Source organism: Danio aesculapii, chromosome 7, assembly GCF_903798145.1.
Source record: "Danio aesculapii chromosome 7, fDanAes4.1, whole genome shotgun sequence".
Taxonomy (NCBI): domain Eukaryota; kingdom Metazoa; phylum Chordata; class Actinopteri; order Cypriniformes; family Danionidae; genus Danio; species Danio aesculapii.
Window position 1 is genome coordinate 67,867,947 of NC_079441.1, and position 26,149 is coordinate 67,894,095.

The 26,149-nt window shown below is 37.6% G+C and overlaps 1 protein-coding gene across 1 annotated transcript in view; it reads right to left on the reverse strand.

Moving 5' to 3' along the window:
• Positions 1-26,149, reverse strand: part of crispld2 (cysteine-rich secretory protein LCCL domain containing 2) — a 43,412-nt gene that overhangs the window by 7,488 nt on the left and 9,775 nt on the right. The window contains exons 3-14 of the mRNA XM_056462390.1: positions 25,426-25,544; positions 22,526-22,658; positions 16,154-16,269; positions 15,722-15,822; positions 13,934-14,095; positions 12,566-12,626; positions 12,408-12,474; positions 12,174-12,304; positions 10,777-10,820; positions 10,615-10,687; positions 9,799-9,874; positions 1,911-2,041 (exon numbers count right to left, since the gene is read on the reverse strand). Of these exons, the coding sequence (XP_056318365.1) occupies positions 1,911-2,041; positions 9,799-9,874; positions 10,615-10,687; positions 10,777-10,820; positions 12,174-12,304; positions 12,408-12,474; positions 12,566-12,626; positions 13,934-14,095; positions 15,722-15,822; positions 16,154-16,269; positions 22,526-22,658; positions 25,426-25,544 (1,214 nt within the window). The remainder of the gene's footprint in view (positions 1-1,910; positions 2,042-9,798; positions 9,875-10,614; positions 10,688-10,776; positions 10,821-12,173; positions 12,305-12,407; positions 12,475-12,565; positions 12,627-13,933; positions 14,096-15,721; positions 15,823-16,153; positions 16,270-22,525; positions 22,659-25,425; positions 25,545-26,149) is intronic.

The following is a 26,149-nucleotide window of genomic DNA, read 5'->3' on the forward strand; positions in this document are numbered from 1 at the left end:
TGATATAACTTGGCATTACTGGACATTACTTTTGGCATCAAAACTTAAACAGGAGTGTTTAACTTACTCATTAGGCAGCAAAAAAAACTTTTACTTAATATTTTGAGCTCTCTAAACTTAACATTTTAAGTTTACGATTGACTATGTCTCTGTTTAAAATCATTGGTTGCGCTTGAAGTTCTGCCTTGACAACCGTGCTGATTGGTTGATATATTATATGACACAAGGTAGTCATTTTGCTTAAGCGTAGTGGTTAGCACTCTCGCCTTACTGCAAGAAGATTGCTGGTTCGAGTCCCGGCTGGGTCAGTTGGCATTTCTGTGTGGAGTTTGCATGTTCTTCCTATGTTGGCATGAGTTTCCTCCGGGTGCTCCGGTTTCCCCCACAGTCCAAATACATGTGCTGTAGGTGAATTGGGTAAGTTAAATTGTCCGTAGTGTATGTGTGTATGTCCTGGTCCTCCAGGTTGGGGGGGGGGGTGAGCACTGGGCTAACAACCCACCTCATAAAAAGTAATGAAACACCAACATGGTGTGGCTAAATATCAACTTCGATATAATTGGCCCTGGGAGTAAGTAAAGAATATAAAAGCTGACAAATTTGGCTGTTTAGTCTATTGGCCATTTTAAGTTATCTGTACTTAAATGTTTAATTACAGATAACTTAAATGTTTAATTAAAGATAACTTAAATGTTTAAGTTAATTCAATGAAGAGACCACACTTGGTCAACTCAGTTAATTGAGTTGTCGATTTCGCATTACTCAAACAAACCGAGGGAATCACTTTCCTCAAGTCATTCGAGTAGTCTCAACTTATTACGGTTTACAGTGTAAGAGAGTACCCATCTGGGACGTTCTTAATTACTTTATTATGTCAGAGGGACATACTGACAACGTTGTGATTTAGTTACAGGATGGTAATGGAATTACCAGCATACAATATTGTGGTTACGTTGCCTGTTGTAAGTCACAAAATGACCAAAAATGACGTAACTGTTACAGTACGTTGTGTGTTAGCTGGGAATGCTTTGAGAAGTGTGAGTGCTCTGAATCAGGCTCAGGCGCGGTTCAGTTGGCCGGCCCTGGCCTGGTTGGAAGAGGTGTGCTTGAGCGCGGTTCACTTAGGCGCGGTACACTTGTAGTGTGAGTGCAAGTGCACCCAAGCCCGAAACTGAAGACGAAACGTGACTTAAGACGTTTTCATTTGGATTTATTAATCATTTTTAATGTTCAATTAACGCAAACTGTCGTAGATTATAAACATTTTTTACAATTTTTAAAATATTATTCGTGCTCAGGCTCAAATGCAATGTGAGTGCGGGCCGTCGGGGGAGACGGGAGGGGGCCTCAAGCGTGCTTCAGCCCCGGTTCAAGACAAATGTACATAGTGTACTTATTTGACTTATTTTAATAAAACGTACTAATATTAGTTTTATCTTTCATTTTCCTTCGGTATAGTCCCTTTATTCATCAGGGGTCGCCACAGCAGAATGAACCGCCAACTTATCCAGCATATGTTTTACACAGCGGATGCCCTTCCAGCTGCAACCCAGAAACACCGATACACTCACACATTCACACACACACACACACTACGGCTGTGGGGGAAACCGAACCACCCGGAGGAACCCCACACCAACACAGAGAGAACATGCAAACTCCACACAGAAACAGAACCAGCTCGAACCAGTGACCTTCTTGCTGTGAGGAGACAGTGCTAACCACTGAGCCACCACGGCGCCCCTCTTTTTTATCAAATGAAATATAATTATCTTCCTGCACTGGCAGATAACGTGGCTTGTTTCTAATATCTAGTATCTTCTTAAATCATTAATTTAGTTCTCCTATTAAGATGGTTGTTTTTTTGTAGTGAATGTGAAGGAAGGAAACGAGAGATGCAGGACGGGTACCTCTCCGACTGAATGCCATTCTTCAAGGTGCCGGTGTAAGTTTTCCTCTTATCCAGAGCCAGGAGATCCAGATATCCTCCGCTGGCTTTGATCACTCCAGCGTGGATTGCCGCTCGGCAGATACTGGAGCCCTGGACATGAGGAGACAAAAGAGTATTCTTTTAGCGGACACTCTTTCTGGTGCTAGACTCCTTCAGAGAAGCGTTCATAAGTAACTCCACTGACCCTCATACTGGAGATAGATCTTGGGTCACTTTATTTTGATGGTCCATTTGTTGAATTTAAGTTATATTTCAATTAATTCTTATTAGATTATAAGTAGAGTGTTAGGTTAGTTAGGGTTGGGGTTAGTGTAAGTTGACATGTACTTGCATAGTTTCTTATAATCAGTTAAACGTCTGTTGAATGTTTGTATTAACAGATATTAAGCAGACAGTCTACTAATACTCAAATGGACCATCAAAATAAAGTGTTACCAGATCTTGAAACATTTAATATACGCAGTTAACAAAATTATTAGTCCTTTTTTAGAAATTATGAAAAATATTGAGCTTTAACAGAGCAAAGAGTTAAATTTTCACAGTATTTCCTGTGATATTTTTATTCTGGTGAAAGTCTTATTTCTTTTAGTTTGGCTGGAATAAAAAATATATATTTTTACATTTTTTAAATGCTGTGGTTAATATTATTAACCCCTTTAAGAAGTCATTTTTTTCAATTGGCTACTAAACAAACCACCGTTGTCAAATGACTTGCCAAATTAAACTAGTTAAGTCTCTAAATTGCCCTTTAAGCTGAATAGTACAGTATCTTGCAACATAAGAAAATAAAATATGATGTACTGTCATCATGGCAAAGACAAAAAACAGCTATTAGAAATAAGGTATTACTAATTATAATAAATAATTAAAATAAGTAGTATCGTGTTTAAAAAATGTCTTTAGGACAGCACTTGGGAAATAAAAATAATTGGGAGTGCTAATAATTTCATCTTCATATGTGATTAATTTTGCAAGTATAATAACCTATACTCATATGCAACATATACAACATAATGTCTTTTTGAAGGGACCATCAAATAAAGTGTAATCAAAACACTAACAATGAAAGATGTTCTGACTTTGTAAAAGATTAGTGAGAAATACTAGGCATCATACACTATAATACAACGCATCTTACACTGCAAGACTTCAAAGATATTCCAAACATGTAACTTGTTGCTAAATAATATGTGTTGTGAAATTTGCACATTTGTGGATGTGTATGGAAATGTTAACTTTGGAAATTGTCATCATCTCATCTGAAAGCTGAATAATTAAGCTTTCCATTGGTGTATGGTTTGTTAGGATAGAACAATATTAGGCAGAGATACAACAATGTAAAAATCTGGAATCTGAGGGTTCAAAAAGATCAAAATGTTGAATTTATCTCTGAAGTTGTCTAAATGAAGCTCTTAGCAATGCATTTTACTAATTAGAAACTAAGTTTTGATATTTTTAAGGAATGTTAATTTACAATATGTATTTACGGAGCACAATCTTTACTTAATATTCTAATGATTTTGGGCATAAAATAAATAATATTGATAATCTTGACTTATAACGTGTACTGAAGACACAAAGCTACTGAAGACTGGCTTTGTGCTCCAGGATTACATTTGATCTCGTCCAACTCGGATGTATGAAATCAGAATGTACCACCCATCACACACTCTAAAAATGCTGGGTTGTTTTAACCCAAAGTTGGGTGAAAAAAGAAACATTTGGTTAAAAAGTGTCATTTACAGTCAATTAAAAGCAATAATTAGTTCGTCCATTTTTTCTGAGTAAAAATCTACTGACTGGTTCTAACTTTAAGCAAAAATACTGTTGAAACACCCATACCATCCATAAACTCCAAAAATGCTGGGTTGTTTTTAATCCAAGGTTGGGTCAAAAATACATTTGGTTGGTGCATTTTTGACCCAACATCAGGTTAATACAACAGCTTTTTCAGAGTAAAAATCTACAAACTGGTTCTAACTTTAAGCAAAAATACTGCTGAAACACCCATACCATCCATAAACTCTAAAAATTCTGGGTTGTTTTTAATCCAAGGTTGGGTCAAAAATACATTTGGTTGGTGCATTTTTGACCCAACATCAGGTTAATACAACAAAGCTTTTTCAGAGTAAAAATCTACAAACTGGTTCTAACTTTAAGCAAAAATACTGTTGAAACACCCATACCATCCATAAACTCTAAAAATGCTGGGTTGTTTTAACCCAAGGTTGGGTCAAAAATACATTTGGTTGGTGCCAACATCAGGTTAATACAACAGCTTTTTCAGAGTAAAAATCTACAAACTGGTTCTAACTTTAAGCAAAAATACTGTTAAAACACCCATACCATCTTTAAACTTTAAAAATGTTGGGCTGTTTTTAACCCAAGGTTGGGTAAAAAAAAATCGTTAATAAAAGGGATTTACACTTAATTGAAAAAAAAAATGAGTTTGTCCATTAATTAGTCTATTTCTGACCTAACATCAGGTTAATACATCCCAGCATTTGTATATTTTTAGAGAACTTTAAGCAAAAATAATGTTGAATCACCCATACTATCCATCACATGCTGTAAAAATGCTGGATTGTTTCAACCCAAGGTTGGGTCAAAAAAAGACAAACCCAACCATTTTGTTAAAAAGTGTCATTTACATTTATTTGGAAAATACATAATTGTTAACATTTGGTTAGTCCATTTTTAACCCAACATCAGGTAAATACAACCCAGCTTTTTTTTAGAGTAAAAATCTACAAACTGGTTCTAACTTTAAAATACTGTTGAAACACCCATACCATCCATGAACTCTAAAAATGCTGGGTTGTTTTTAATCCAAGGTTGGGTCAAAAATACATTTGGTTGGTGCATTTTTGACCCAACATCAGGTTAATACAACACAGCTTTTACAGAGTAAAAATCTACAAACTGGTTCTAACTTTAAGCAAAAATAATGTTGAATCACCCATACTATCCATCACATGCTGTAAAAATGCTGGGTTGTTTCAACCCACGGTTGGGTCAAAAAAAGACAAAACCAACCATTTTGTTAAAAAGTGTCATTTACATTTATTTGGAAAAAACATAATTGTTAACATTTGGTTAGTCCATTTTTAACCCAACATCAGGTAAATACAACCCAGCTTTTTTAGAGTAAAAAATCTACAAACTGGTTCTAACTTTAAAATACTGTTGAAACACCCATACCATCCATAAACTCTAAAAATGCTGGGTTGTTTTTAACCCAAGGTTGGGTCAAAAATACATTTGGTTGGTGCATTTTTGACCCAACATCAGGTTAATACAACAAAGCTTTTTCAGAGTAAAAATCTACAAACTGGTTCTAACTTTAAGCAAAAATACTGTTGAAACACCCATACCATCCATAAACTCTAAAAATGCTGGGTTGTTTTAACCCAAGGTTGGGTCAAAAATACATTTGGTTGGTGCCAACATCAGGTTAATACAACACAGCTTTTTCAGAGTAAAAATCTACAAACTGGTTCTAACTTTAAGCAAAAATACTGTTAAAACACCCATACCATCTTTAAACTTTAAAAATGTTGGGCTGTTTTTACCCCAAGGTTGGGTCAAAAAAAAATTGGTTAAAAAAGGGAATTTACACTTAATTGAAAAAATAATTAGTTTGTCCATTGTTTGTTGTTTTAAGCCAAGTTTGGGTCAAAAAAAAGACAAACCCACCCATTTTTTAAGTGTCATTTTCGTTTACTTGAAAAAAAAGAAAGAATTGAGAAAGAAATGCAGTAACATTTGGTTACTGCATTTTTGACCTAACATTGGGTTAATACAACCCAGCTTTTTTTAGAGTAAAAATCTACCAACTGGTTCGAAATTTAAGCAAAATAATATTGAAACACCCATTTAATAAAACCGCATGGATAGTAAAAGTGATACTTGACAAGGCACTATCCAACTATGTTTCCCTGTTCAATTCAACAGTCCTTAAAATGTAAACATAGTGAAGCATCCCAGACAAATGACATCACTTTGATGCCTACAGTGCGCAAGAGCAAGACCAGAAAAGGCAAAAAAAGGCTCAGACGCCTGACTTCAGCACAGCTCAGTGTGCGTAAACTCTCTGATACTTCTCTTAACCTGGAAAGACGGTTCAATCCTGTCATCTTCTGTCCTCAAAACAACTCCCCAGTAATAAAAGCTCACAGCTCATCGCACACATCTTATAATACCCATCTAATTGCTCGTGCATTGACTTTCAGTGCATTTTTAAACAAAATCTACCTTTGCAAATAACCACGTCCAAACCACTGTATAATGAGGGTTAATTAGTGCTTGCTGGAGAGCGTGCTCTGATCTGAGGCCAGCTCCACAGACGCTCGGCTTTTACACAGGAATGTGGCAAGAACAAGCCAAAAGGGCCAAAAGGCAACAAGTTCATTTGAGTTCACACACCGCTACACAACCAGGCCAGCAGACACAGGAGAGGAGCTGGCTATCAGGACTGGGTTTAATTAAAGCTAGGTTATAAAATAGTTTTGTCTGTTATGATAGTCACTGTGTCAGATTATGTGATTTTGACTCCTAAATTCTTGCCGGGTCATGAACGTCCCAACCAACCAATCACTGAACTTGTGACTGATGATATTCTACTGAGGGAAAAACAGTCAACTACATCTTAGGCTGGCTGAGAGTGAGTAAATTCAATAAATAGTTCAGCCTATTGTTAAAGTTATTGGCGTCATACAGCCTCGTAGTATTCATTTAACCAAGAAACTGCAGTCAAACATATGGTCTAACATATGGGCTATCACAGGGGCGTAGTGGACATTTTAAAAGTGTGGCTGAATGAAATCCAAAAGTTTACATTCTTAAACACTTGTTTTTAAATGGTCTGTCTCTAAAAGTGAGGGGGACGTATCCACCCCGTCCCCCCTGGTTGCTACGCCCCTAGGCTATCAAACAAAATTGCTCTGCATTTGTGTTAATAATGAACCTATGGAATACTAGGTATAATTATCTTACTTTACATACTCATACACAAATCATTGACACCATTAAGGTGTTTGGTGTATTGCAAAGAATTGGATGACAATAATCTTTATTCTTTAATAATATGTCTCTGTAAATATCATCAGTGTGAAAAGGAACAAACGTTATTGGCATCACACTGCTTCATAGCATTCATTTAACCTAGATACCGCAGTCAAGTACGTTTTTAATGGAATAATGAAGTCACACTGTCCAAGCTGAACAAAGATCTGTGATCTGACCTCAGGCATGCATGAGTCAGTGCAGGAGAGCGGCTCTCACAGCTGCTGTTCTGCGGTCAGTCAGAGAAGTTAGTGGCGACAATGGACTCCTCGTCCATCAAGACTCACACACACACACAATTCCAGCGGTCGAGTCTTGCCACAAGAGCAGCACGCTCACTTTAGCATTCACAAGTGCTCCACTACTACTGCTGTTCTCCCTCATTTCCAGCTGTTCGGTGACATCACACCGCCGTTTTTGTTGGACCCAATTGCCATGCTGCTGATATGGCTTGATTATGTTATGTTGCCCAGTGGTGTTAATATGCTAAACTGCTTTTTATTACATAAACGTGTCTTGACTGATTTATAATACAAGAAATGTGATTTACTGACATTATTAACAGTTAAGTTCAGTGATGCTAATGCAGCGTAATGTTAACCCAGTGTTTCCCAACTCCTGTAGGCACACCAACAGTACATATTTTGGATGTCTCCCTAATCTGACCCAGTAACTTCAGGTTTTGGAGTCTCTTCTTATGTTCTGATGAGTTGATTCAGGTGTGTTATTAGGAAAAGGTTGAAAATGTGTACTGTTGGTGTGCCTTCAGGAACAGGGTTGGGAAACACAACTTTGGGAAATTAATCATATTAAAACCGTTTGCGGATCTCGGATTGGTAATTTTAATTGACTAACAGACAGGCGGCTAAAATAAAAAATAAAAATGTCATGTGCAACGTTATTAAAACCCATTGTTACACGACTGTCTGGAATACTCGATTGGTTGGTCATGACATTCCAAGGTATGTTATTCTGAGAGAACAACCACTAAATAACACAGGCTCATCCAGGAACTTCAAATCGCATTGATCGTCAGTGAATACGTTCAAATCTATACAGTATACTTACATTCACATTAATATGCATCTGCAAGTCTCTGCTTTTTGACAGTTTGGTGCCTTCTTGTAAATGAATAATGCTTAGGATTGTATATGCTTTATTCAGTCATTTTCGTTACTGTCAGCTTTGCGAATTTGATTGTTTGGCGCCATCTTGTGACAGAATAATGCGCATGTTAGTGAATACTCCATCAGCTGTTTTTGTTTCTGTCAGCTTTGCATATAATTAATGAATTAATAAACTATCATGGCTCAGAACAATGTTTTGTGTCAAATTTTTTATGTTGTGTGCCAAGTAGCTATGTAATAAGCAGGATAAAGTACAGGATAAAGGGTTATTTTCCCAGAATAAATCCCTTCAGCCTTATAAAACAGTTTGCATCAGGCAGCCGATAAGCCTGTCGGGATTTATTCTGGGATAACAACCGTCTGGATGTACTTTATCCCTTACTTAACAAATGTCTGGAAATGTAAGTTGAGGCATGGACCAAACACAGTTGGGGGTTACAAAAAAATGTATCCAATAATAGTTGTGTTTTTTCAAATATAAATTTCTTATTCTCATGTAACCACAAAAAAATGCAACCCAGGCTCATTATGGATACGTACCCCTGCATACATTTCTGGACAGCGCAAAATACGTTCCAGGAGGTGTGTTTTTTTGCAGTTTTTGTTTTCATAGATCCACCAGAAACTGCTGTGTATGCTTTTCAGATCTCGAATTTCCCTCATGAGAGCCATTCGTGCCTGCTGTTCTCGCATTAATCCACCAGAGGCCGCTGTCAACTGACTGACTGACCAACCGACCGATTCCCCCATCCACCCCTTCCCTAAACCCAACTGATAGTATTTTCAAAAGCACCAATTGACCCGATCACCCCCTTTCCTAAACCCAACCGACAGTGTTTTCAAAAGCAATCCAGGAAAAGAAAAGCCCTCGCGGCAGCATGATTTTTACCATGTTTTCAGATCTTTCCACGTTCTCAGCCTGTTATTCACTCATTTATTTTCTTTTCGGCTTAGTCCCTTTATTAATTAGGGTTCCTCACAACTTATGAACCACCAACTTATCCAGCATATGTTTTATGTAGCGGATGCCCTTCCAGCCGCAACCCAACACTGGGAAACACCCATACACTCTCGCATTCACACACGTACACTACGGCCAAATTAGCTTATTCAATTTACCTACAGCGCATGTATTTGGACTGTGGAGGAAACCGGAGCACCCAGAGGAAACCTACGCCAACACGGGGAGAACTGACCCAGCCGGGGCTCGAACCAGCAACCTTCTTGTTGAGAAGCGAAAATGGTTTAGCTACCCACAACGCCACCCTGATGCCCTACTCTGTCATTTACTTCTCTATTTTATTTTATGCCTTTTGTTTTTGTTTTACCTGCTATCTGGAACCATTCTTCGCCAGACTCAAACCCTGTCGTCACAATCAACTCTTCTCTGCTTCTCAAGTCTGCTGACGTACGTGGCGAGCCACTAGGCAAACTGGTAACACCAGAAAAGCCATCCATATGGAGGTAAACGGTCTGCGGCGTCATATCCCCCCGCAACATAGTTTTAAAGACGAAATGCAGCCATACGCATCTCTGGCTACATAATTCACGCTCTCCAGAAGTGTATATGGGGGTACGTTTTCACAGTGAGCCTGTGTTGCAACAATGCAATTGAGCGAGTCTCTGTTAGGCTTGATGAAAGAAGCAGATACTCACATCAGCGTAGATGTTGCTGCCGACCACTGGAGCCCAATATGAAGGTTCATTAATGCAGTTTGCAGGGCAGAACACTCTGAAGAAAACGATACAGCGCATTATAATGAGGACAGTGCTTCATATTAACCTAATGTACACTCAATAAAAAGGATTTTGCTGCTTGGTCAAACTACTAATATATATATATATGAGCTGAAGCGACACAATTAATGAGGTATTTTTGGGACAACTTAATTGTTTCTTGCCCAATCTACTTAAATTTGTAAGTTAGCTTAATCGATTTGTGATGAAACAACATGAATGAATTGAGTGGAATCCTGCATTTTTTACAGTGTACACAAAAAAAAATGGTTTAGTCCCTTTATTCATCAGGGATTGCCACAGCGTAATGAACCACCAACTTATCCAGCTTATGTTTTACACAGCTGTTGCCCTCCTAGCTGCAACCCAGTACTAGGAAACACCCATACACTCTCACATTCACACATATACTGCCAATTTAGTTCATCCAGGTCACCTATAGCGCCTGTCTTTGGACTGTGGGGGAAAGCGGAGCACCCGGAGGAAACCCTCGCCAGCACGGGGAGAACATGCAAACTTTACACAGAAATGCCAACTGACACACGGGACTCGAACCATCGACCTTCTTGCTGTGAGGCCTTCTGATTGTGTCAAACTAATTTAAAATGAGCTGAAACTACACAATTATTGAGATATTTTTGACCCAACTTAATAGTTTTAGTCTTAACAGTTCATTTTTACTCTGTATGTTGTACAGTGTACAGTTTTGCATGTTATACAATACTTGAACTCTACCTTGGACAATGCGAGGTGGTCGACTTGAAGGGACAAATCTCAGCCACTGTAGCGTAGCAGTCTATTGTTTGCTCTAAAGAGAGAAAAAAAACACACATACTTGGTCAAAACATTTATTAATATCAATAATACATCAATTATGAAGTTAAGACAACTGCTCACCTTCCACGTTTGACACCATAAATGCATTGCCAGCTTTATATTTACTGAAGATAAAAATCACAGAAGCCATTAGTTTAATCACTATGATAAAACTGAATTAAAAGGACTACAACACTGTGAAAACATATCTGTTAAATAAAAGCTTCTGTATTTTGTGATTTATTTTCCGTTTATTTACGGTTGTGAATTGCATTATGGGACGTTCATCTCTGCTCTGTCGACTTCTGATGTTGAAAATTTAACTCTACAGTTTAACAATGTGACTTTTATTGACATTTTAGTAGTTTGAAATAATATAATATATATAAAAAAATCATATATAGAGAAATAAGTGTGTAAAATAACAGAAAATGTGCTGGCAGTTTGGTAATTGTACCGTAATATACAACACCAACTCAGACAATTAACCCAAGCTCATTCTGAAAATGTACTTCTATATACATTTCTGGAGCACGTGAAATGCGTCCTAAGAGTACATTTTTTGTAGTTTTTCTTTTCCGCAAATTCACGAGAGGCCGCTGTGTATGCTTTTTGAGATCTCAAATTTCTCTCGGGAGTGCCATTCGTGCCTGCTGTTCTCACGTAAAACCACCAGAGGCCGCTGTTGACTGACTGTTTGACTGACTGAATGACTGACTGACTGACTGACTGACTGACCCACCCTCCCCCTTCCCTAAACCCAACCGACAAATTTCAAAAGCAATCCAGAAAAAGAAAAGCCCTCGTCTGATTTTTACCACATTTTCAGATTTTACAACATTCTCACCCTGTTATTTACTTGTTAATTGTATTTTTTGAATTGTTTTTGTCTTACCCAGGGCCGGCACGTCCATAGAGGCGCCCTAGGGGCCAGAATAGTGAGGGTGGCGTCCGCGACACCTCCACCAGCCTTACCGGTCTTACCTGGTCTTGACCGGACTCAAATCTCTTCGTCATGGTCAACTCCTCTCTGTGTTTCAAGTCTGCCGACGTACATGACGAGCTAACGGGACAAACTGGTTACAGCGGGAAAGCTGTTCATACGGAGGTAAGCGGTCAGCTGGTAAGTGCGAAAAGGAATGGCGTCATGCTGCCCCGTAGCGTTCGTTTAAAAAATTAAATGCAGCCATACGTACCTCTGGCTACATAATTCGCGGTTTCCAGAAACGTATATAGGGCTACGTTTTCAGAATGAGCCCATGTTGCAGACAATAGATCACTTTAAACTATTAAAAATGTTCATAAAAGTCACTTTTACGAACTTTTCAACGTTAAAAGTTGTTGGAGGAAAGATCAAGCTCCCATAATGCAATTCAAAAGCATCAAGAAATGGAAGGGGGAAGAACAAAATACAGATAACTGCTAATTTACGGTTGTTATTTTTTTTACAGTGTATATCATTATAACATTCAGATTACCTAAAGGATTCGACACCGTTTTTGGTTGCCTTTACAAAGAACGGGAAGCTGTCTTTTCTAGTGACGTCCACAAGGCCTCCATTGTTATCAATTACTCCATGGTGAATAGCAGCACGGCAAATACTTGATTGCTGCAAACATACAAGGAGAAGGAAATTAAACAAATGAATAAAACTTTCATTATCATCATCATCATCATCATCATCATATAAAAGAGCAGAAAGTGTGACTTACAACGTCATAATACAGCGTTCCCCATACTTTCCCCTTTTTATTTAAGCAGTTTGCTGGGCAGTTGTACCTGTTATTGAAGAAAAGGTTTACCATTAGATTTCTGAAGGTTTAAAATGTATTGAAATCCTAAAAGGAATGATGAATTGTGTTTGACTGACCTATTGCAGGTTGCTCCTTTACACTTGTCTCTCATTTTTGTCTCACACTTGATATTTTGGGCTGAAAGGCAAAAGGGAATAAAAGATTAAATTATTATTATTTATTCATTCAATTATTTTACTTCTGCTTAGTCTCTGATTTATCAGAGGTCACCACAATGGAATGAACCGCATAAATTATTATTTAATTAGATTTAATTACTTCAGTTACATAACTGATTTTTTAATTTTTTTCAGATTTTTCCATTTAATTACATCATTTAAAGAAAATCATAATATATATATATATATATATATATATATATATATATATATATATATATATATATATATATATATATATATATATATATAAAATAAATAAATAAATAAATAATATTAATAATAATAATAATAATAAATAAATAATAATAATAATATTAATGATAAATAAATAATAATAATAATATTAATAATAAATAAATAATAATAATAATTTATAACAATTATTATTAGTAGTAGTGGTAGTAGTAATAGTAGTTTATGATTGCTGTAATTATTTTATTATTATTATTATTATTGTTGTTGTTGTTATTATTATTATTAATATTATTATATTAATAATAATAATCATTTATAATTGCTATTATTGTGCTTTTTATTTATAATCATTTATTTTAAATGAATAACACACTTTATATAAATAATAATAATGATAAAAATAATAATAATTATTATTATTATCATTTTATTATTATTATTATTATTATTATTATTATTATTATTATTATTATTATTATGTATTATTATTTATTTATTATTATTATTAACATTATTATTATTACTATATTTATTTATTATTATTATTTATGTTATTATTATAATACTATTAATATTATTATTATTATTATTTATTATTATTATTATTATTATTTATTATTATTATTTTTATTATTATTTATTATTATTAATATTATTATTATTATTATTTATAATTGCTATTATTGTGCTTTTATTTATAATCATTCATTTTAAATTCAAAACAAACTTTAAAAATAATTATTATTATTATTATTAATATTAATAATATATATATATTATTATTGTCTATTAATATTCTATTATTATTATTAATTGCATTTTTAGTGCTTATTATGTTTTATCTAATTTTTAATTGATGACAAAGTTCCTGTTATTAACATATTAATAATATACATTAATAATAACATATTAAGAATCATATTCATGATAATTAAATAAGTCATCATTTGTTGCTGTTAAGACATTTAAAATTTGTATTACACTTTACACTTTAACACTTTACAATAACTTTACATTCATTACTGTTAGTAAATGTATTTGTGACCAAGAAATAATATCCACACTAACCCAGATTTCTGGTGGTCTTTGGTGAGGAAGGTTTGGCATTTGCAGGTTTTTTGGGCGATGACGGTTTGGGCTGGGGTTTGGGGGGAGTAGTTCGGGGCTGAATCGGCTCCTGAGGTTTTTCCACCTCATTCATATCTGGAGTCTCGTGACGTTCAGAGTCTCCTAAAACAAATCAGAAATTTAGATTTAGAATTTAGATATGTTAAACCTTTTAAGTGATTTTTTTGACACTTTACTTGAAGGGGTGTTCATAAGACTGTCATGATACCTTTATAATCATGAATATGAAGGAGATTTTATACATGTTTGTGACAACTGCGATTTGTTATTAGTTATTTAAATGCAAATGTGACATTGTTTGAGGCGTCTTTGTTATGATAACTTGGCATAAACAAATACATTATAACCTGTCTTTGTCATGACAACTCGACATTACCAATACAACATGTCATAAATCTGTCATAAACATCATGAGGCAATTACAAATGTGTCATGAATATTTTTCTTATCTCTTTTTTGAGTGGAACAAAAATTAATTTGTCATTAAAGAATATTGGTAAAATGTTAATACTCAGTCAAAATAAAATGTATAACAGTGTCATTATTACAGCGTTTCAGATTTTAGACTTTTTAAGACCGTAATGAAGACTTTTACAAGGCTAAACACTATAGGTTGGCCCAGTGGAAAATATTTTGACTTGCCTCATCAAAAACATTGTAATTTATTTATTTCTTAGCGACATATTTGAAATAATGAGTCAAAACAAGCAAACTCTAGTCATATACACACTTATTTTCAACATAACTTTTCTTTTACACAAATGTACTAGTTTAACATTGTTAAAAAGTATATTTAATATGGAGAAAATGACATTATGCCTGAATAATCAAAACTAATTTTGTCGACTATTTGTTGACTTTTGGTCCAAATGGATTGAATATTTATCTCCTATTCAACTGATCCTTATTGAATATATTCTCCTATGTGTTTCTAGTATAAAACCCTTAACACACCTCTTTTCTGCAAAGCGGGAAAATTACTGTTGCGCTGGTCTGAAAATAGCAACACATCTAGGCAAACACGTCTTGCACCTTATTGTGTATGATGGGGCCCATTGACACTTGTCATAAGCATGAATAAAATCTCATTTATACAGTTGAAGAATTATTAGCCCTCTTAAATTATTAGCCCTCCGGTGTGTAGTTTGTTCCCCAATTTTTGTTTAAAGCAAAGTTTTTTTTCAACACATTTGTAAACATAATAGTTTTAATAACTCATTTCTAATAACTTATTTAATTTATCTTTACCATGAGGACAGTAAATATCTGACATCATATCTGACTAGATAATTTTGAAGATACTAGTATTCAGATTAAAGTGGCATTTAAAGGCTTAACTAGGTTAATTAGGCAAGTTAGGATAATTAGGCAAATTACTGTATAACAGAGGTTTGTTCTATAGACAATCGAAAACAATTATTGCTTAAGGGAGCTAATAATATTGACCTTAAAATGATTTTTAAAAATTTATAAACTCATTTTATTCTAGTTAAAATAAAACAAATAAAAAATTCTCCAGAAGAAAAAATATTATAGGGAATACTGTGAAAAACTCCTTGCTCTGTTAAACATCATTTGGGAAATATTTGAAATAGAAAAGTTCACAGGAGGGCGAATCATTTTGGCTTCAACTGTATATTCATCACATGTGATTATAAAGCTTTCATGGCAGTCTTATGAACACCCCTTCAAGTAAAGTGTTAATTTTTTTTTAAAATCACTGCTCACCCTTATAACAGAGGTTGTCTCTACAGACTCCTCCATAGCTTGGTGGGCACTGGGAACAGGAGCGGCCATGTTGGTATGGTGCTTCCCCGATCCAATTTCCCCTACAAAGACAGAGGCCACAGGTTCAGCACGGGTTTGGAAATTACTGCACAATCCACACATTTGACTGATCGTTCGAAACACATTAAATCGCACACTCTCACGGATCTCAATTTAATATAATTTAGCAAAACAATCCCGCGGCTGCCAAATTAAATCGTTAGCTTGGAAAAAGAATAGCCGTGTGTTTTCCTTTCCTAGACAAGCGTTCATTTACTGTACTTTTCCACTTTCCTCGGGATGAAACGTTTGAAAGGTTTGTTCCAGGGGATCGTCAGCAGGAATAGTAATTAGCCATCTGCTGTTTAGTGAATCGATGTCAGGCGGTCTTACTTGGGTGAATAGTTGCAGACGAGATACACGGCGTTCTCCCAGATCTCTCCCCATACGTTCATACGGGGACACACGTGCACGGCACACCCCACACGATTGGTCGTGGCCCAGACCAGCTGCAAACAAAGGAAAACACAGCATTACTGAAGGGATAGTTCTCCAAAGCAATGACAATTTCTACATTCAATAACACTTTGCAATAACAATACATGACTAATGATGTACTAAAATGTAAACAAAAATTTCTGAATATATTGTTTTGGCGTTATATTGGTTAGCACTGTCGCCTCACAGCGAGAAGGTTGCTGGTTTGAGTCCCGGCTGGGCTAGTTGGCATTTCTGTGTGGAGTTTGCACGTTCTCCCCGTGTTGTTTTCCTCCGGGTGCTCCGGTTTCCCCCACAGTCCAAACACATGTGCTATAGGCGAATTGTATTGCGTAGTGTATTGGCCGTAGTGTATGAGTGTGAATGAGTGTGTATGGATGTTTCCCAGAGATGGGTTGCAGCTGGAAGGGCATCCGCTGCGTAAAACATGTGCTGGATAAGTTGGCGGTTCATTCCGCTGTGGCGAACCCGGATTAATAAAGAGACTAAGCCGAAAAGAAAATGAATGAATGAATGAATGCGTGAGTGGGTGTGAATGTGAGAGTGTGTGTGGGTGTTTTCCAGTACTGGTTTATGGCTGAAACTGCATCTGTTGTGTAAAACATATGCTGAACTAGTTGGCGGTTCATTCCCCGGTGGCAACCTCTGATAAAATAAGGGACTAAGCCGAAGTAAAATGAATGAATGAATGAATATATTGTTTTGTGTTTAGAACTTCTGTTTAGAAACACTGGTAACACTAACAGTACATGGATAATGATGTACTAATTATGCAAATTCAAGAGGAGACTAATTATGTAAATTCAAGGAGATTGAGCTCAGGTAGATCTAAAAAAAACTCCACTGCTGATGTGGCTAAACGTGAACTGCTTCAAGAAGGAAAAATACTGATGCTGAGCTAGACCAGTGTTTCCCAACCCTGTTCCAGGAGGCACACCAACAGTTCATGTTTTGGATGTCTCCCTCATCTGACCATTAACTTCAGATTTTGGAGTCTCTTCTAATGTTCTGATGAGTTGTTTCAGGTGTGTTCGATTAGAGAGAGGTTGAAAATGTGTACTGTTGGTGTGCCTTCAGGAACAGGGTTGGGAAACACTGCTGTAGACTATGGCGCCTATTCGGCTAAGTCAGTTTACGCATGACGCATGTCTTTGGATGGTGATAGGAAACCGGGGAACTCGGGGGAAACCCACACGGACACGGGAAGAACATGCAAACTCCGCACAAAAACGCCAACTGGCCTGACGAGGACCAAAGCCGGTGGTGTTCTTGTTGTGGGGTAACAGTGCTAACCACTGGGCTGCCATGCCACCCAATCTAGGTAAAGGCGGGTGGACAAGGGGAGGAAGGGGGTTTCTTCCAGACGAAGATGGTTGTGGAATGAAGTCTGTGGTTATTTATTGTAACGAAGGAGTCATCTTATTGGAGGATCATCTAATAGCTAATGCAGGACCAGCTGTGGTCAATCATAAGCACGTGATCCTCTTGAAATTAGTTTGTAAATAGACCTTAAATGTTACTTCTTCAGGAACTAATGATGAGTTAAGGCACGGGCTAATCATGAACTAACTTTAACCACAATATGAGTCACATGAGTGAAAAATGGCTACCTTAATTACTTGTATGTACATGTTTGTTAATCAATGTATTAACACTTTAGTTTAAGCTAAATGTAACCAACATGAACTGTTAACGTATCTTTATGTCATGACTTTACTTAGTGGGGCACATTATTATTAACTCATGTTTAAACTCTTTATTTTGATGTAGACAGAGAATTTTTCTATTGTCAATGTCAATGTTATTTATATAGCACTATTTAATACACCAGAGGTTGACCAATGTGCTGCACAGTACAAATCAAAACACATAAAAAACAAATGTATATATAGAATTATAAAATTATTGCTAAAACAGACCCTTTTCACTGATAAAACGCCAAATCAAAGAGGTTTTTAACCTAGATTTAAAAACAGATAGGGATGAAACAGATCTGATACAGAGCGGCAGAGCATTCCACAACCTAGGACCAGCTACAGCGAAAGCACGGTCACCTCTGCATTTCAGCCTCGACTTAGGTATGCATAACAGTCTCTGGTTAGATGACCGAAGAGACCGACCAGGCTGATGCTCAATTAAAATGTCTGACAGATAAGAAGGTGCCAGGCCATTTAGAGATTTAAAAACCAAGAGAAGCATTTTAAATGTGACTGGATAGTGCACAGGCAGCCAGTGCAGAGAGGGTAAAACTGGTGTAATGTGCTTATGTTTCTTGGTCCCTGTTAAAAGCCTTGCAGCAGCATTTTGAACTAATTGTAACCGGGATAAGGTTTTCTGACTAATCCCAAAGTATAATGAGTTACAATAGTCCAATCTAGTGGTGATAAAAGCATGAATTATTATTTTTTTTTTTTTTTCTGGATAAAATAGATTTGACTGTTTTTAAAAGTCGAAGCTGAAAGAAGCAGGATTTGACCACTGCATTTATCTGTTTGTCAAAGCTCAAGCCATCATCTAGAATAACACCAATATTTTTTACCCAGGGCTTCATAGAAAAACGTAATTTTTCTAGATTAACTATCGGTGCTCTGGAAGAGTTTGACGGGTCGAACAAAATCATTTCACTCTTACTTTCATTAAAATCTAAAAAGTTCAAGGACAACTTTGTTTTTCAATGTAAACATGCATTAGAGATACGTGCATGATGTTAGGTAATCCGCAGATCGTTGTATAATGATGGTTTGTTCCAGCCTGATCTCACGAGAAAATGTAAGTATTTTACGTTTTGTCAGTTTAGTGGCTAATTCGTACGAATTCGTACGAAATTGTACGATTTTAAAAAGGAGGCGTGGCACCTAACCCCGCCCCTAAACCCAACCGTCATTGGGGGAAGACCAAATCGTACTAAATTGTACGAATTAGATCGGACGAATTCGTACGAATTAGCCACTAAATCAAAAAGTTACGAATTGCCATGAGATTGTGTTGTTTGTTCTGTAAACAATCGCAAAAACGTATATGGCTTAAGGGGGCTTATAATATTGATCTTAAAATGGTTTTTAAAAAATTTAAAAATGCTTTTATTCTTGCTGAAATAAAACCAATTTGACTTTCTCCTGAAGAAAATCTATTATCGGAAATACTGTGAAAAATTCCTTGCTCTGTTAAACATTGTTTGGTAAATATTTGAAAAAGAAAAATTCAAGGAGGACTTTATATTTTGACTTCAACTGTATAATGGGATCAAATAGCTTTTCTTTCTGCATGCATGAAAGATGCAGGTCTTTTTGCTGCCGCCGCTGCTGTTGTTGTTGAAAGCATTAAAAAAAGACATCCATATCGGAAGTGTTGCCCAGCAGGAAGTGTCTCCAATCTGGATCAGCAATGGTGGATTGATGGGGCCACAGGGGCCTCTGAATACAGACTGCCCTCTTTCATTCTGCCCTGTAGGCCGGAAGGAGAAGCACCTCAAGTGTGACCAGGCCAGCTTCCTGAAAAACGTGTGTGATCCTTCGCTTCATCCACTCCTAAACACACAAATGCAGTAATGCCTGCGTGCAGCCCATTGAGTTGCGGTCAAGGCCCTCACTGATTGCCTTAAACACAATAGAGTTCAGCGGGGGCAGCAATGCAGCAAGAGCCAAACCATTTGACTGTCTAATGAAACGGAAGTGCTTACTCAGACCCTTTTTCTACATACAGTCGAAGTCAAAGCTATTCGCTCTCATGTGAATTTTTTTATCTTCTAGAGAAAGTCTTATTTAGGCTAGAATAAAAGCAGTTTTTAATTTTTATTAAACCATTTTAAGGTCAATATTATTAGCCGCATTAACCCTACAGAAAAAAACAGCCTAGGCTGGTTGGCTGGTTTTAGCTGGTCAACCAGGCTGGTTTTAGAGGGGTTTTGGCCACTTCCAGGCTGGTTTACAGCCATTTCCAGCCTGGTCTTAGCTGATCAGGCTGGAAAATGACCAGTTAAAACCAGCTGGACCAGCCTTGTTTAAGCTGGACATAGCTGGTTTTGGCTGGGCTCCCAGCCTGGCTAGACTGGTCAAGCTGATTTTAGCTGGTCATCAGAAAAAGAAAAGCCATTACCTGATTTTTACCACGTTTTTAGATTTTACCACCTCCTCACCTGTTATTTACATGTTTGTTTTATTTTTTGGCTTCTGTTTTTGTGTCAAGTCCGCCTAACGTACATGGCGAGCTACTGGACAAACTGGTAACAGCAGGAAAGCCGTCCATATGGAGGTAAGCGGTCCGCTGGTAAGTGTGAAAAGAAACAGCGTTATACCACCCCGTAGCGTTCATTTTAAAGCCGAAATGCAGCCATACGTACTTCTGGCTACATAATTCGTGATCTCCAGAAATGTATATAGGGCAACGTTTTCAGAATGAGCCTATGTTGGATTTTTTCTTTTTTGGCAAACTTTAAAAAGATTCACTTCACGTTAGGATGGAAACCCGGCTAATGATACAGCAAACTAATCAGTCTCCAAACACACAGCTTATCCCTGATGGATGGTTTGGCAGTGAGAAGATGGTGAGGCCCTCCAGACCTGTTCTTCCATGCACAGCACGTGAAAACAAGAGTATTTTGGCGAGGATCCCCAAACAACTCTGCGTTCTGGATCTTCAAAGGAATTCGGGTCAAACAGGAAAATGATTCAGGAGTCTGGGAACAGCTTCCAGATGCTCGTGACCTGCTTTCGAGGGCCAGTGAGCTGAGCAAACGTATATTTGCACAAACTCATCCCAGCGATGAAATAAAGTCTGTTCTTATTGTTTTAACGGTCACACTTTATTTTGATGGTCCGTTTGTTGAATTTAAGTTACATTGCAACTAATTCTCATTAGATTATAAGTGGACTGTTAGGTTAGGGTTAGGGTTGGGGTTAGTGTAAGTTGACATGTACTTGCATAGTTTCTTATAGTCAGTTAAATCTCTGTTGAATGTCTGTATTAACAGATATTAAGCAGACAGTCTACTAATACTCAAATGAACCATCAAAGTAAAGTGTTACCGTTTTAACTGTACAATCTTCAATTTTATCTCTCAAAAACTTTACTTGGCATCTCTTTCCCACTCTTCTTTTTTTTCTGTATATATATGTAAATATATGTAATATATGTAAATCCATACTTTACATATTCGGGGTCAAACTTCGACATATTTGTTGCTATAATTAAATGAAATTTCACATGTCAAAAGGTACAGTTGTCGCGCGCACATTTCAAAATAAAAGTCCGGTATAAGCAAAATAATAATAAAAAAAATTTAACTTTTGCTGTTTTTTTTGACCACACACTCCGTGACCCACTGAAAATGTTCCCTTGACCCAGTTTTGGGTCGCGACCCACCAGTTGAGAAACACTGATCTATGTTAAGCTGCTTTGACACAATCTACATTGTAAAAGCGCTATAGAAATAAACATGAATTGAAGTGAAGTTTCATAAACTAATTTCGAGAGGAGCACGTGATATGATTGAGCACGTCTGGCCGCTCATCGGTAATCAGTGATAATCCAATCAGAGTGATCCTAGTTTACTATAAATGGATCATTTTCTTCCTACTGCTCTATCTTCGTTTGGAAGAATCCCCCCTTCCACCCCATCTCCTCCTTTTCCTCCCTTTTCTAAAGGGGGAGCTCTCGAGACCTACCTGATCTCGGATCTCCTGATATGCTTATTGACCGGGCGGGAGGCCTCGGCTCAAATATCTCCGAGCTCAGGGTTCTCTCCCAGGACAGCATGCCAAACCTGCTTTAAACGCCAAGCATATCTAAGTGGGAACTCTTGAAAAAGTTTAGGTATTGGGTAGATTTAGGGATGTAAAATAAGATCATACTTTATACGTACTAATAAACAGTAAATATCTTAATAATAGGCAGGTAATAACCAAGTAGTTAATAGCATGAACTGTTACTTAAACTAAAGTGTTCCCAAAATCTATTTAAATAATTAGAAGCAGGTACCACTTCAACAATCTGCAGACTACTAGTCCAAAGATGTTTTGGGGCCATTATATATAGCATGTATGTTACATGACACTGTTTTGGTGGGAGACTATTGAGCCCCAGTGGTCAAGGGTGCACTCCATATGCTGCTTCTGCTTTAATGCAGGTCACACATGCTACTTATTAAACTCTGCTGGTGAGGTGAACGGCAGGCTGGCACGTGCACACCTTCGCACGCGAGGTTTCACATCATAAACAAGGTCATGTTGTTTAGTCCCACTGGGATAATTGTTTGTAAACCAGACTCACTTGTGTGTAGTGGGTGCACATGGGGCCAGAACAGCGCTCCGGGCACCAGGGGTTGCACTCGTGTGGGTAAGGATAAGTGTAGTCCTTCTCCTCATCGTACCATGCTTGAACATGGTAGGCAGGAGAGCGGTACCTATAAGAAGAAAGACACTTTTTTTCTGTTTTGTATCTAACATGCTAGTACGTTTATTAATTTTTTTATGTCATAGCATTCACATTCAGGTTTTCTACGCCAGTGCATGCCCAAATTTCCAATTATTAACTTTCCAATTATAAAGTTATTTGATTAGGATAAAATGTCATGTGAAATTCTTAGATGTGACTCCAGTGGATTTCAATTTGTGTGTTAAACGTTGGATTTTACATATTTAAATTAAGCAAAATATTAAAAATAGTAAAAATGTGTTAATTTTGTCTGCTCCGATAGCCTTGTGGGTAGCATGCCACCATTGTGCTTCGGCCATCGTGAGTTTGAGACCAAGTAAAGGGGAAAAATTGGCAAAAAAATTCAAAAGAAAAAATTTGTCAGCTCAACCAGTTTAAGTAATAATCCCAGTTTAAGTAATAATCCCAGTTTAAGTAATAATCCCAGTTTAAGTAATAATCCCAGTTTAAGTAATAATCCCAGTGAATGCATGAAGTAATCAAATGTATTTGTGTCATGCAGTTTTTAACACAGGTAAACGCAAATCATTATCATTTCTTTCAGAATTGGGAGTTTGGAGTGTTTCACATGAGAGCAATAAAAAATATATCTTCACATATAAATTTTGCATTGGGTTCAAGCTGGTCAAGCTAATTTGGCTTGGCTGGAAAGTGAACTATGCTTCATGTATTGCAAAACTACAACAAAATCTAACTATTTTAGATTTTGGTGAATAATTGCTAATTCTTACACTTTATGTGCGTGTTTGTTTTCATACACATGCCTCAGTAATGGTTATGTTTAAGGCTGGACCTTTGAGCTTAATTTATTTTTTGTAAAAATAAAGATTTCCATGTGGAAAATTATCATGGGTAGGGTCACATATATGAATGAGTGTTGTTTGCTTTCAGAAATATATATAGTCAAGCCTGAAATTATTCATACCCAGGGGCACCGCTGGCCGATATGGGCCCTATGACAACATTCTTGAAGACTGGGGAGGGCTGACAAGGACAAAGATGAAGAGCGCAGAGAAGATGAGGGGGGATTATGCGGTGGCGATACGAAACTGAAGAGGGAGGGTTGGGGATTGGGGTTTGATTTAATAACTTTGGGGGCCCCAAAAGGCTGTGGGCCCTTAGAATCGTCCTGACTTCCCCCAAGTGGCGCTCATGTTCGTACCCCTGGCACATTCTGACTTAAAATCACTTAAAGAGATATTTTTCCACAATGATGCCTCTTTGTATATCGTCTTATTTTCCTTTGGGAGAAGCCCGTGTCATTTCGGGTAAAAAAAAATAACTTGCTGGTTAAATAAAAATAATAATTTGTATAATTTATAATAAAGTCAAGAATTTGACAGGGGCGCCGCTGGCCAGTTCGGGCACCCTGATACAAATTTTAAGGTAGACCCCCTTAAGGCTGATTTATACTTCTGCGTTATACTTCTTACGGCGCAGCCTACACGTGGACGCATAGCCCCTCGCAGTGGCCGTCGCTGTCTCGCACCTCTCAAAAAATGTAACACGTACGCGTAGCACAAGCTCTGTGATTGGTCGGCTTGGTAGTGCTGACGAGTGTGGGCGGAGGTGAGAGCCTCGCAAGCGTGATGCAGCGGGTGTTTACAAGTGTGGAGTCCCGTGAAGGAGCTCCGGATGGAGACTGCTGTTTTGTGTTTACCTTATGATTAAACTTGTTGCACGTCCGCCGGTTCCCGCCTCAAAATGAGCGAATTTGAGCCATTTGTGCATTACGTAAGCATACAGAAAAAACAAAACACCAGCGAAGAGCAACAGAAACAGCGTGCAGAATATATAAATGCACGGCTACGCGTAAGGCTTGCGCCATAGGTCACGCCGATCACTTGACGCAGAAGTATAAACCAGGCTTTAATCACAAACAAAGAGCGGGGGTTGGTTTTTGGAAGGGTTGGAGGAGGGGGGATTTGCAGATGGTGGATCGTTGGTGGAAGAGCAGGGTGATGGGGTTTATTAGTAATGCGGGCCCCCCAATAGTAACAACTGGGGCTTCTAAAGTTCGTGGTCCCTTAGGGTTGATTTATACTTCGTGATCGGCCTGACCCACGGCGCCTGCCTTGCGCGTGGCCGTGCATTTATACTTCTGCATGCGGTTTGTGTTGCTCTGCAATAACACTTCCGAAACACTAGCTGGCAGTAGGGTTTTATGTTCCTCTGTGTCGAGTTTCTTCATGGGTGTTTTGTTTTTTCTGAATCCTTCCTTAATGTACAAGTAGCTAAAATGCGCTCATTCAGAGGCGGGAACCGGCGGATGTTTAACTTTAATCATAAGGTAAATACAAAACAAAAGTTCCCATATGGAGCTCCTTTACAGGACTCCACACTTGTAAACAGTCGCTCCAACAGGCTCGCTGCTTTCCGCACCAGCCACACTCGTCAAGACTACCAAGCTGACCAATCACAGAGTGTTACGCATCGTCGCAACATGTAGTTACAATTTTTGAGATGTGCACGTCAACGTCGGCGTTAGTCACAGCGAGGGGTATGCAACCGCATGAAAGCTATGATGGACCATGCTTGACACAGAAGTATAAATCAGCCTTTAGAATCATCCAAACTTCCCCCCCACATAGCCGCACCCTTGGGTATTAAGCATTCCAGGCTTGACTGTATATTTATAAGTATATATATATATATAACCTACTATATAAAAACCTGAAAATCACTATTTGTTTTTATTTTTGATTTGGCCGTTGTAATCGTGTATATACTCATACCTTCCCCAGTGCACTGCCAGGTTCTGCCCGATGGACATCAGTAGATCCTGAGGTCCATGTTCCCATTGGCACTGCTCTGCCCAAGAAGTCGCTGACCTCTCCAATTCATCATCCCAAATCTGCCCATACACACACACAGACACACAATGCAATTCGCAATTCAAGTTACTCCCAGCAGAACCCACCATGTCCATAATTCCCCTATATTTGCACTGAGGCTTTAACTAAATACTGAACATGCAGTTTTATTCCCAGATAATTCCCTTCACCTTCTTCTGACTCCTCATCTCTACTATTGAGCTAGGAATCAGGCCCAATACAACTAAAATATTGGCTACACGCACGCACATCAGAGCTTGGCCTCCATCCATTGTAAATCCCCAGCAATCAGGGTTAAATGAAACAAATTTCCCTCAACTTATTTCTCCACCTGAGCAAAAAGAGGACTCACTTCGAACGGCCGAGGATCTCAGTAAATTTCCAACTGCATGATGGGTACAAACACTCACACATTCTGTAGCCTCAGTTCAGAAGGTGTCGTTTGGGACGAGGCCACGTTTCTGAAGCCCTTACTTGTTCATTGAGGCCTGGCGGGGATTTGGAAATCCCTGCTTGTGGTAGACTCCTGTCTTTCTACATTAACCATGACCTCTTGCTCTTCATTTCTTTCTCTTAAGAAAGTACATCAGCATTTAGCTCATGTTCAGTGTGCAGAAGCACACGA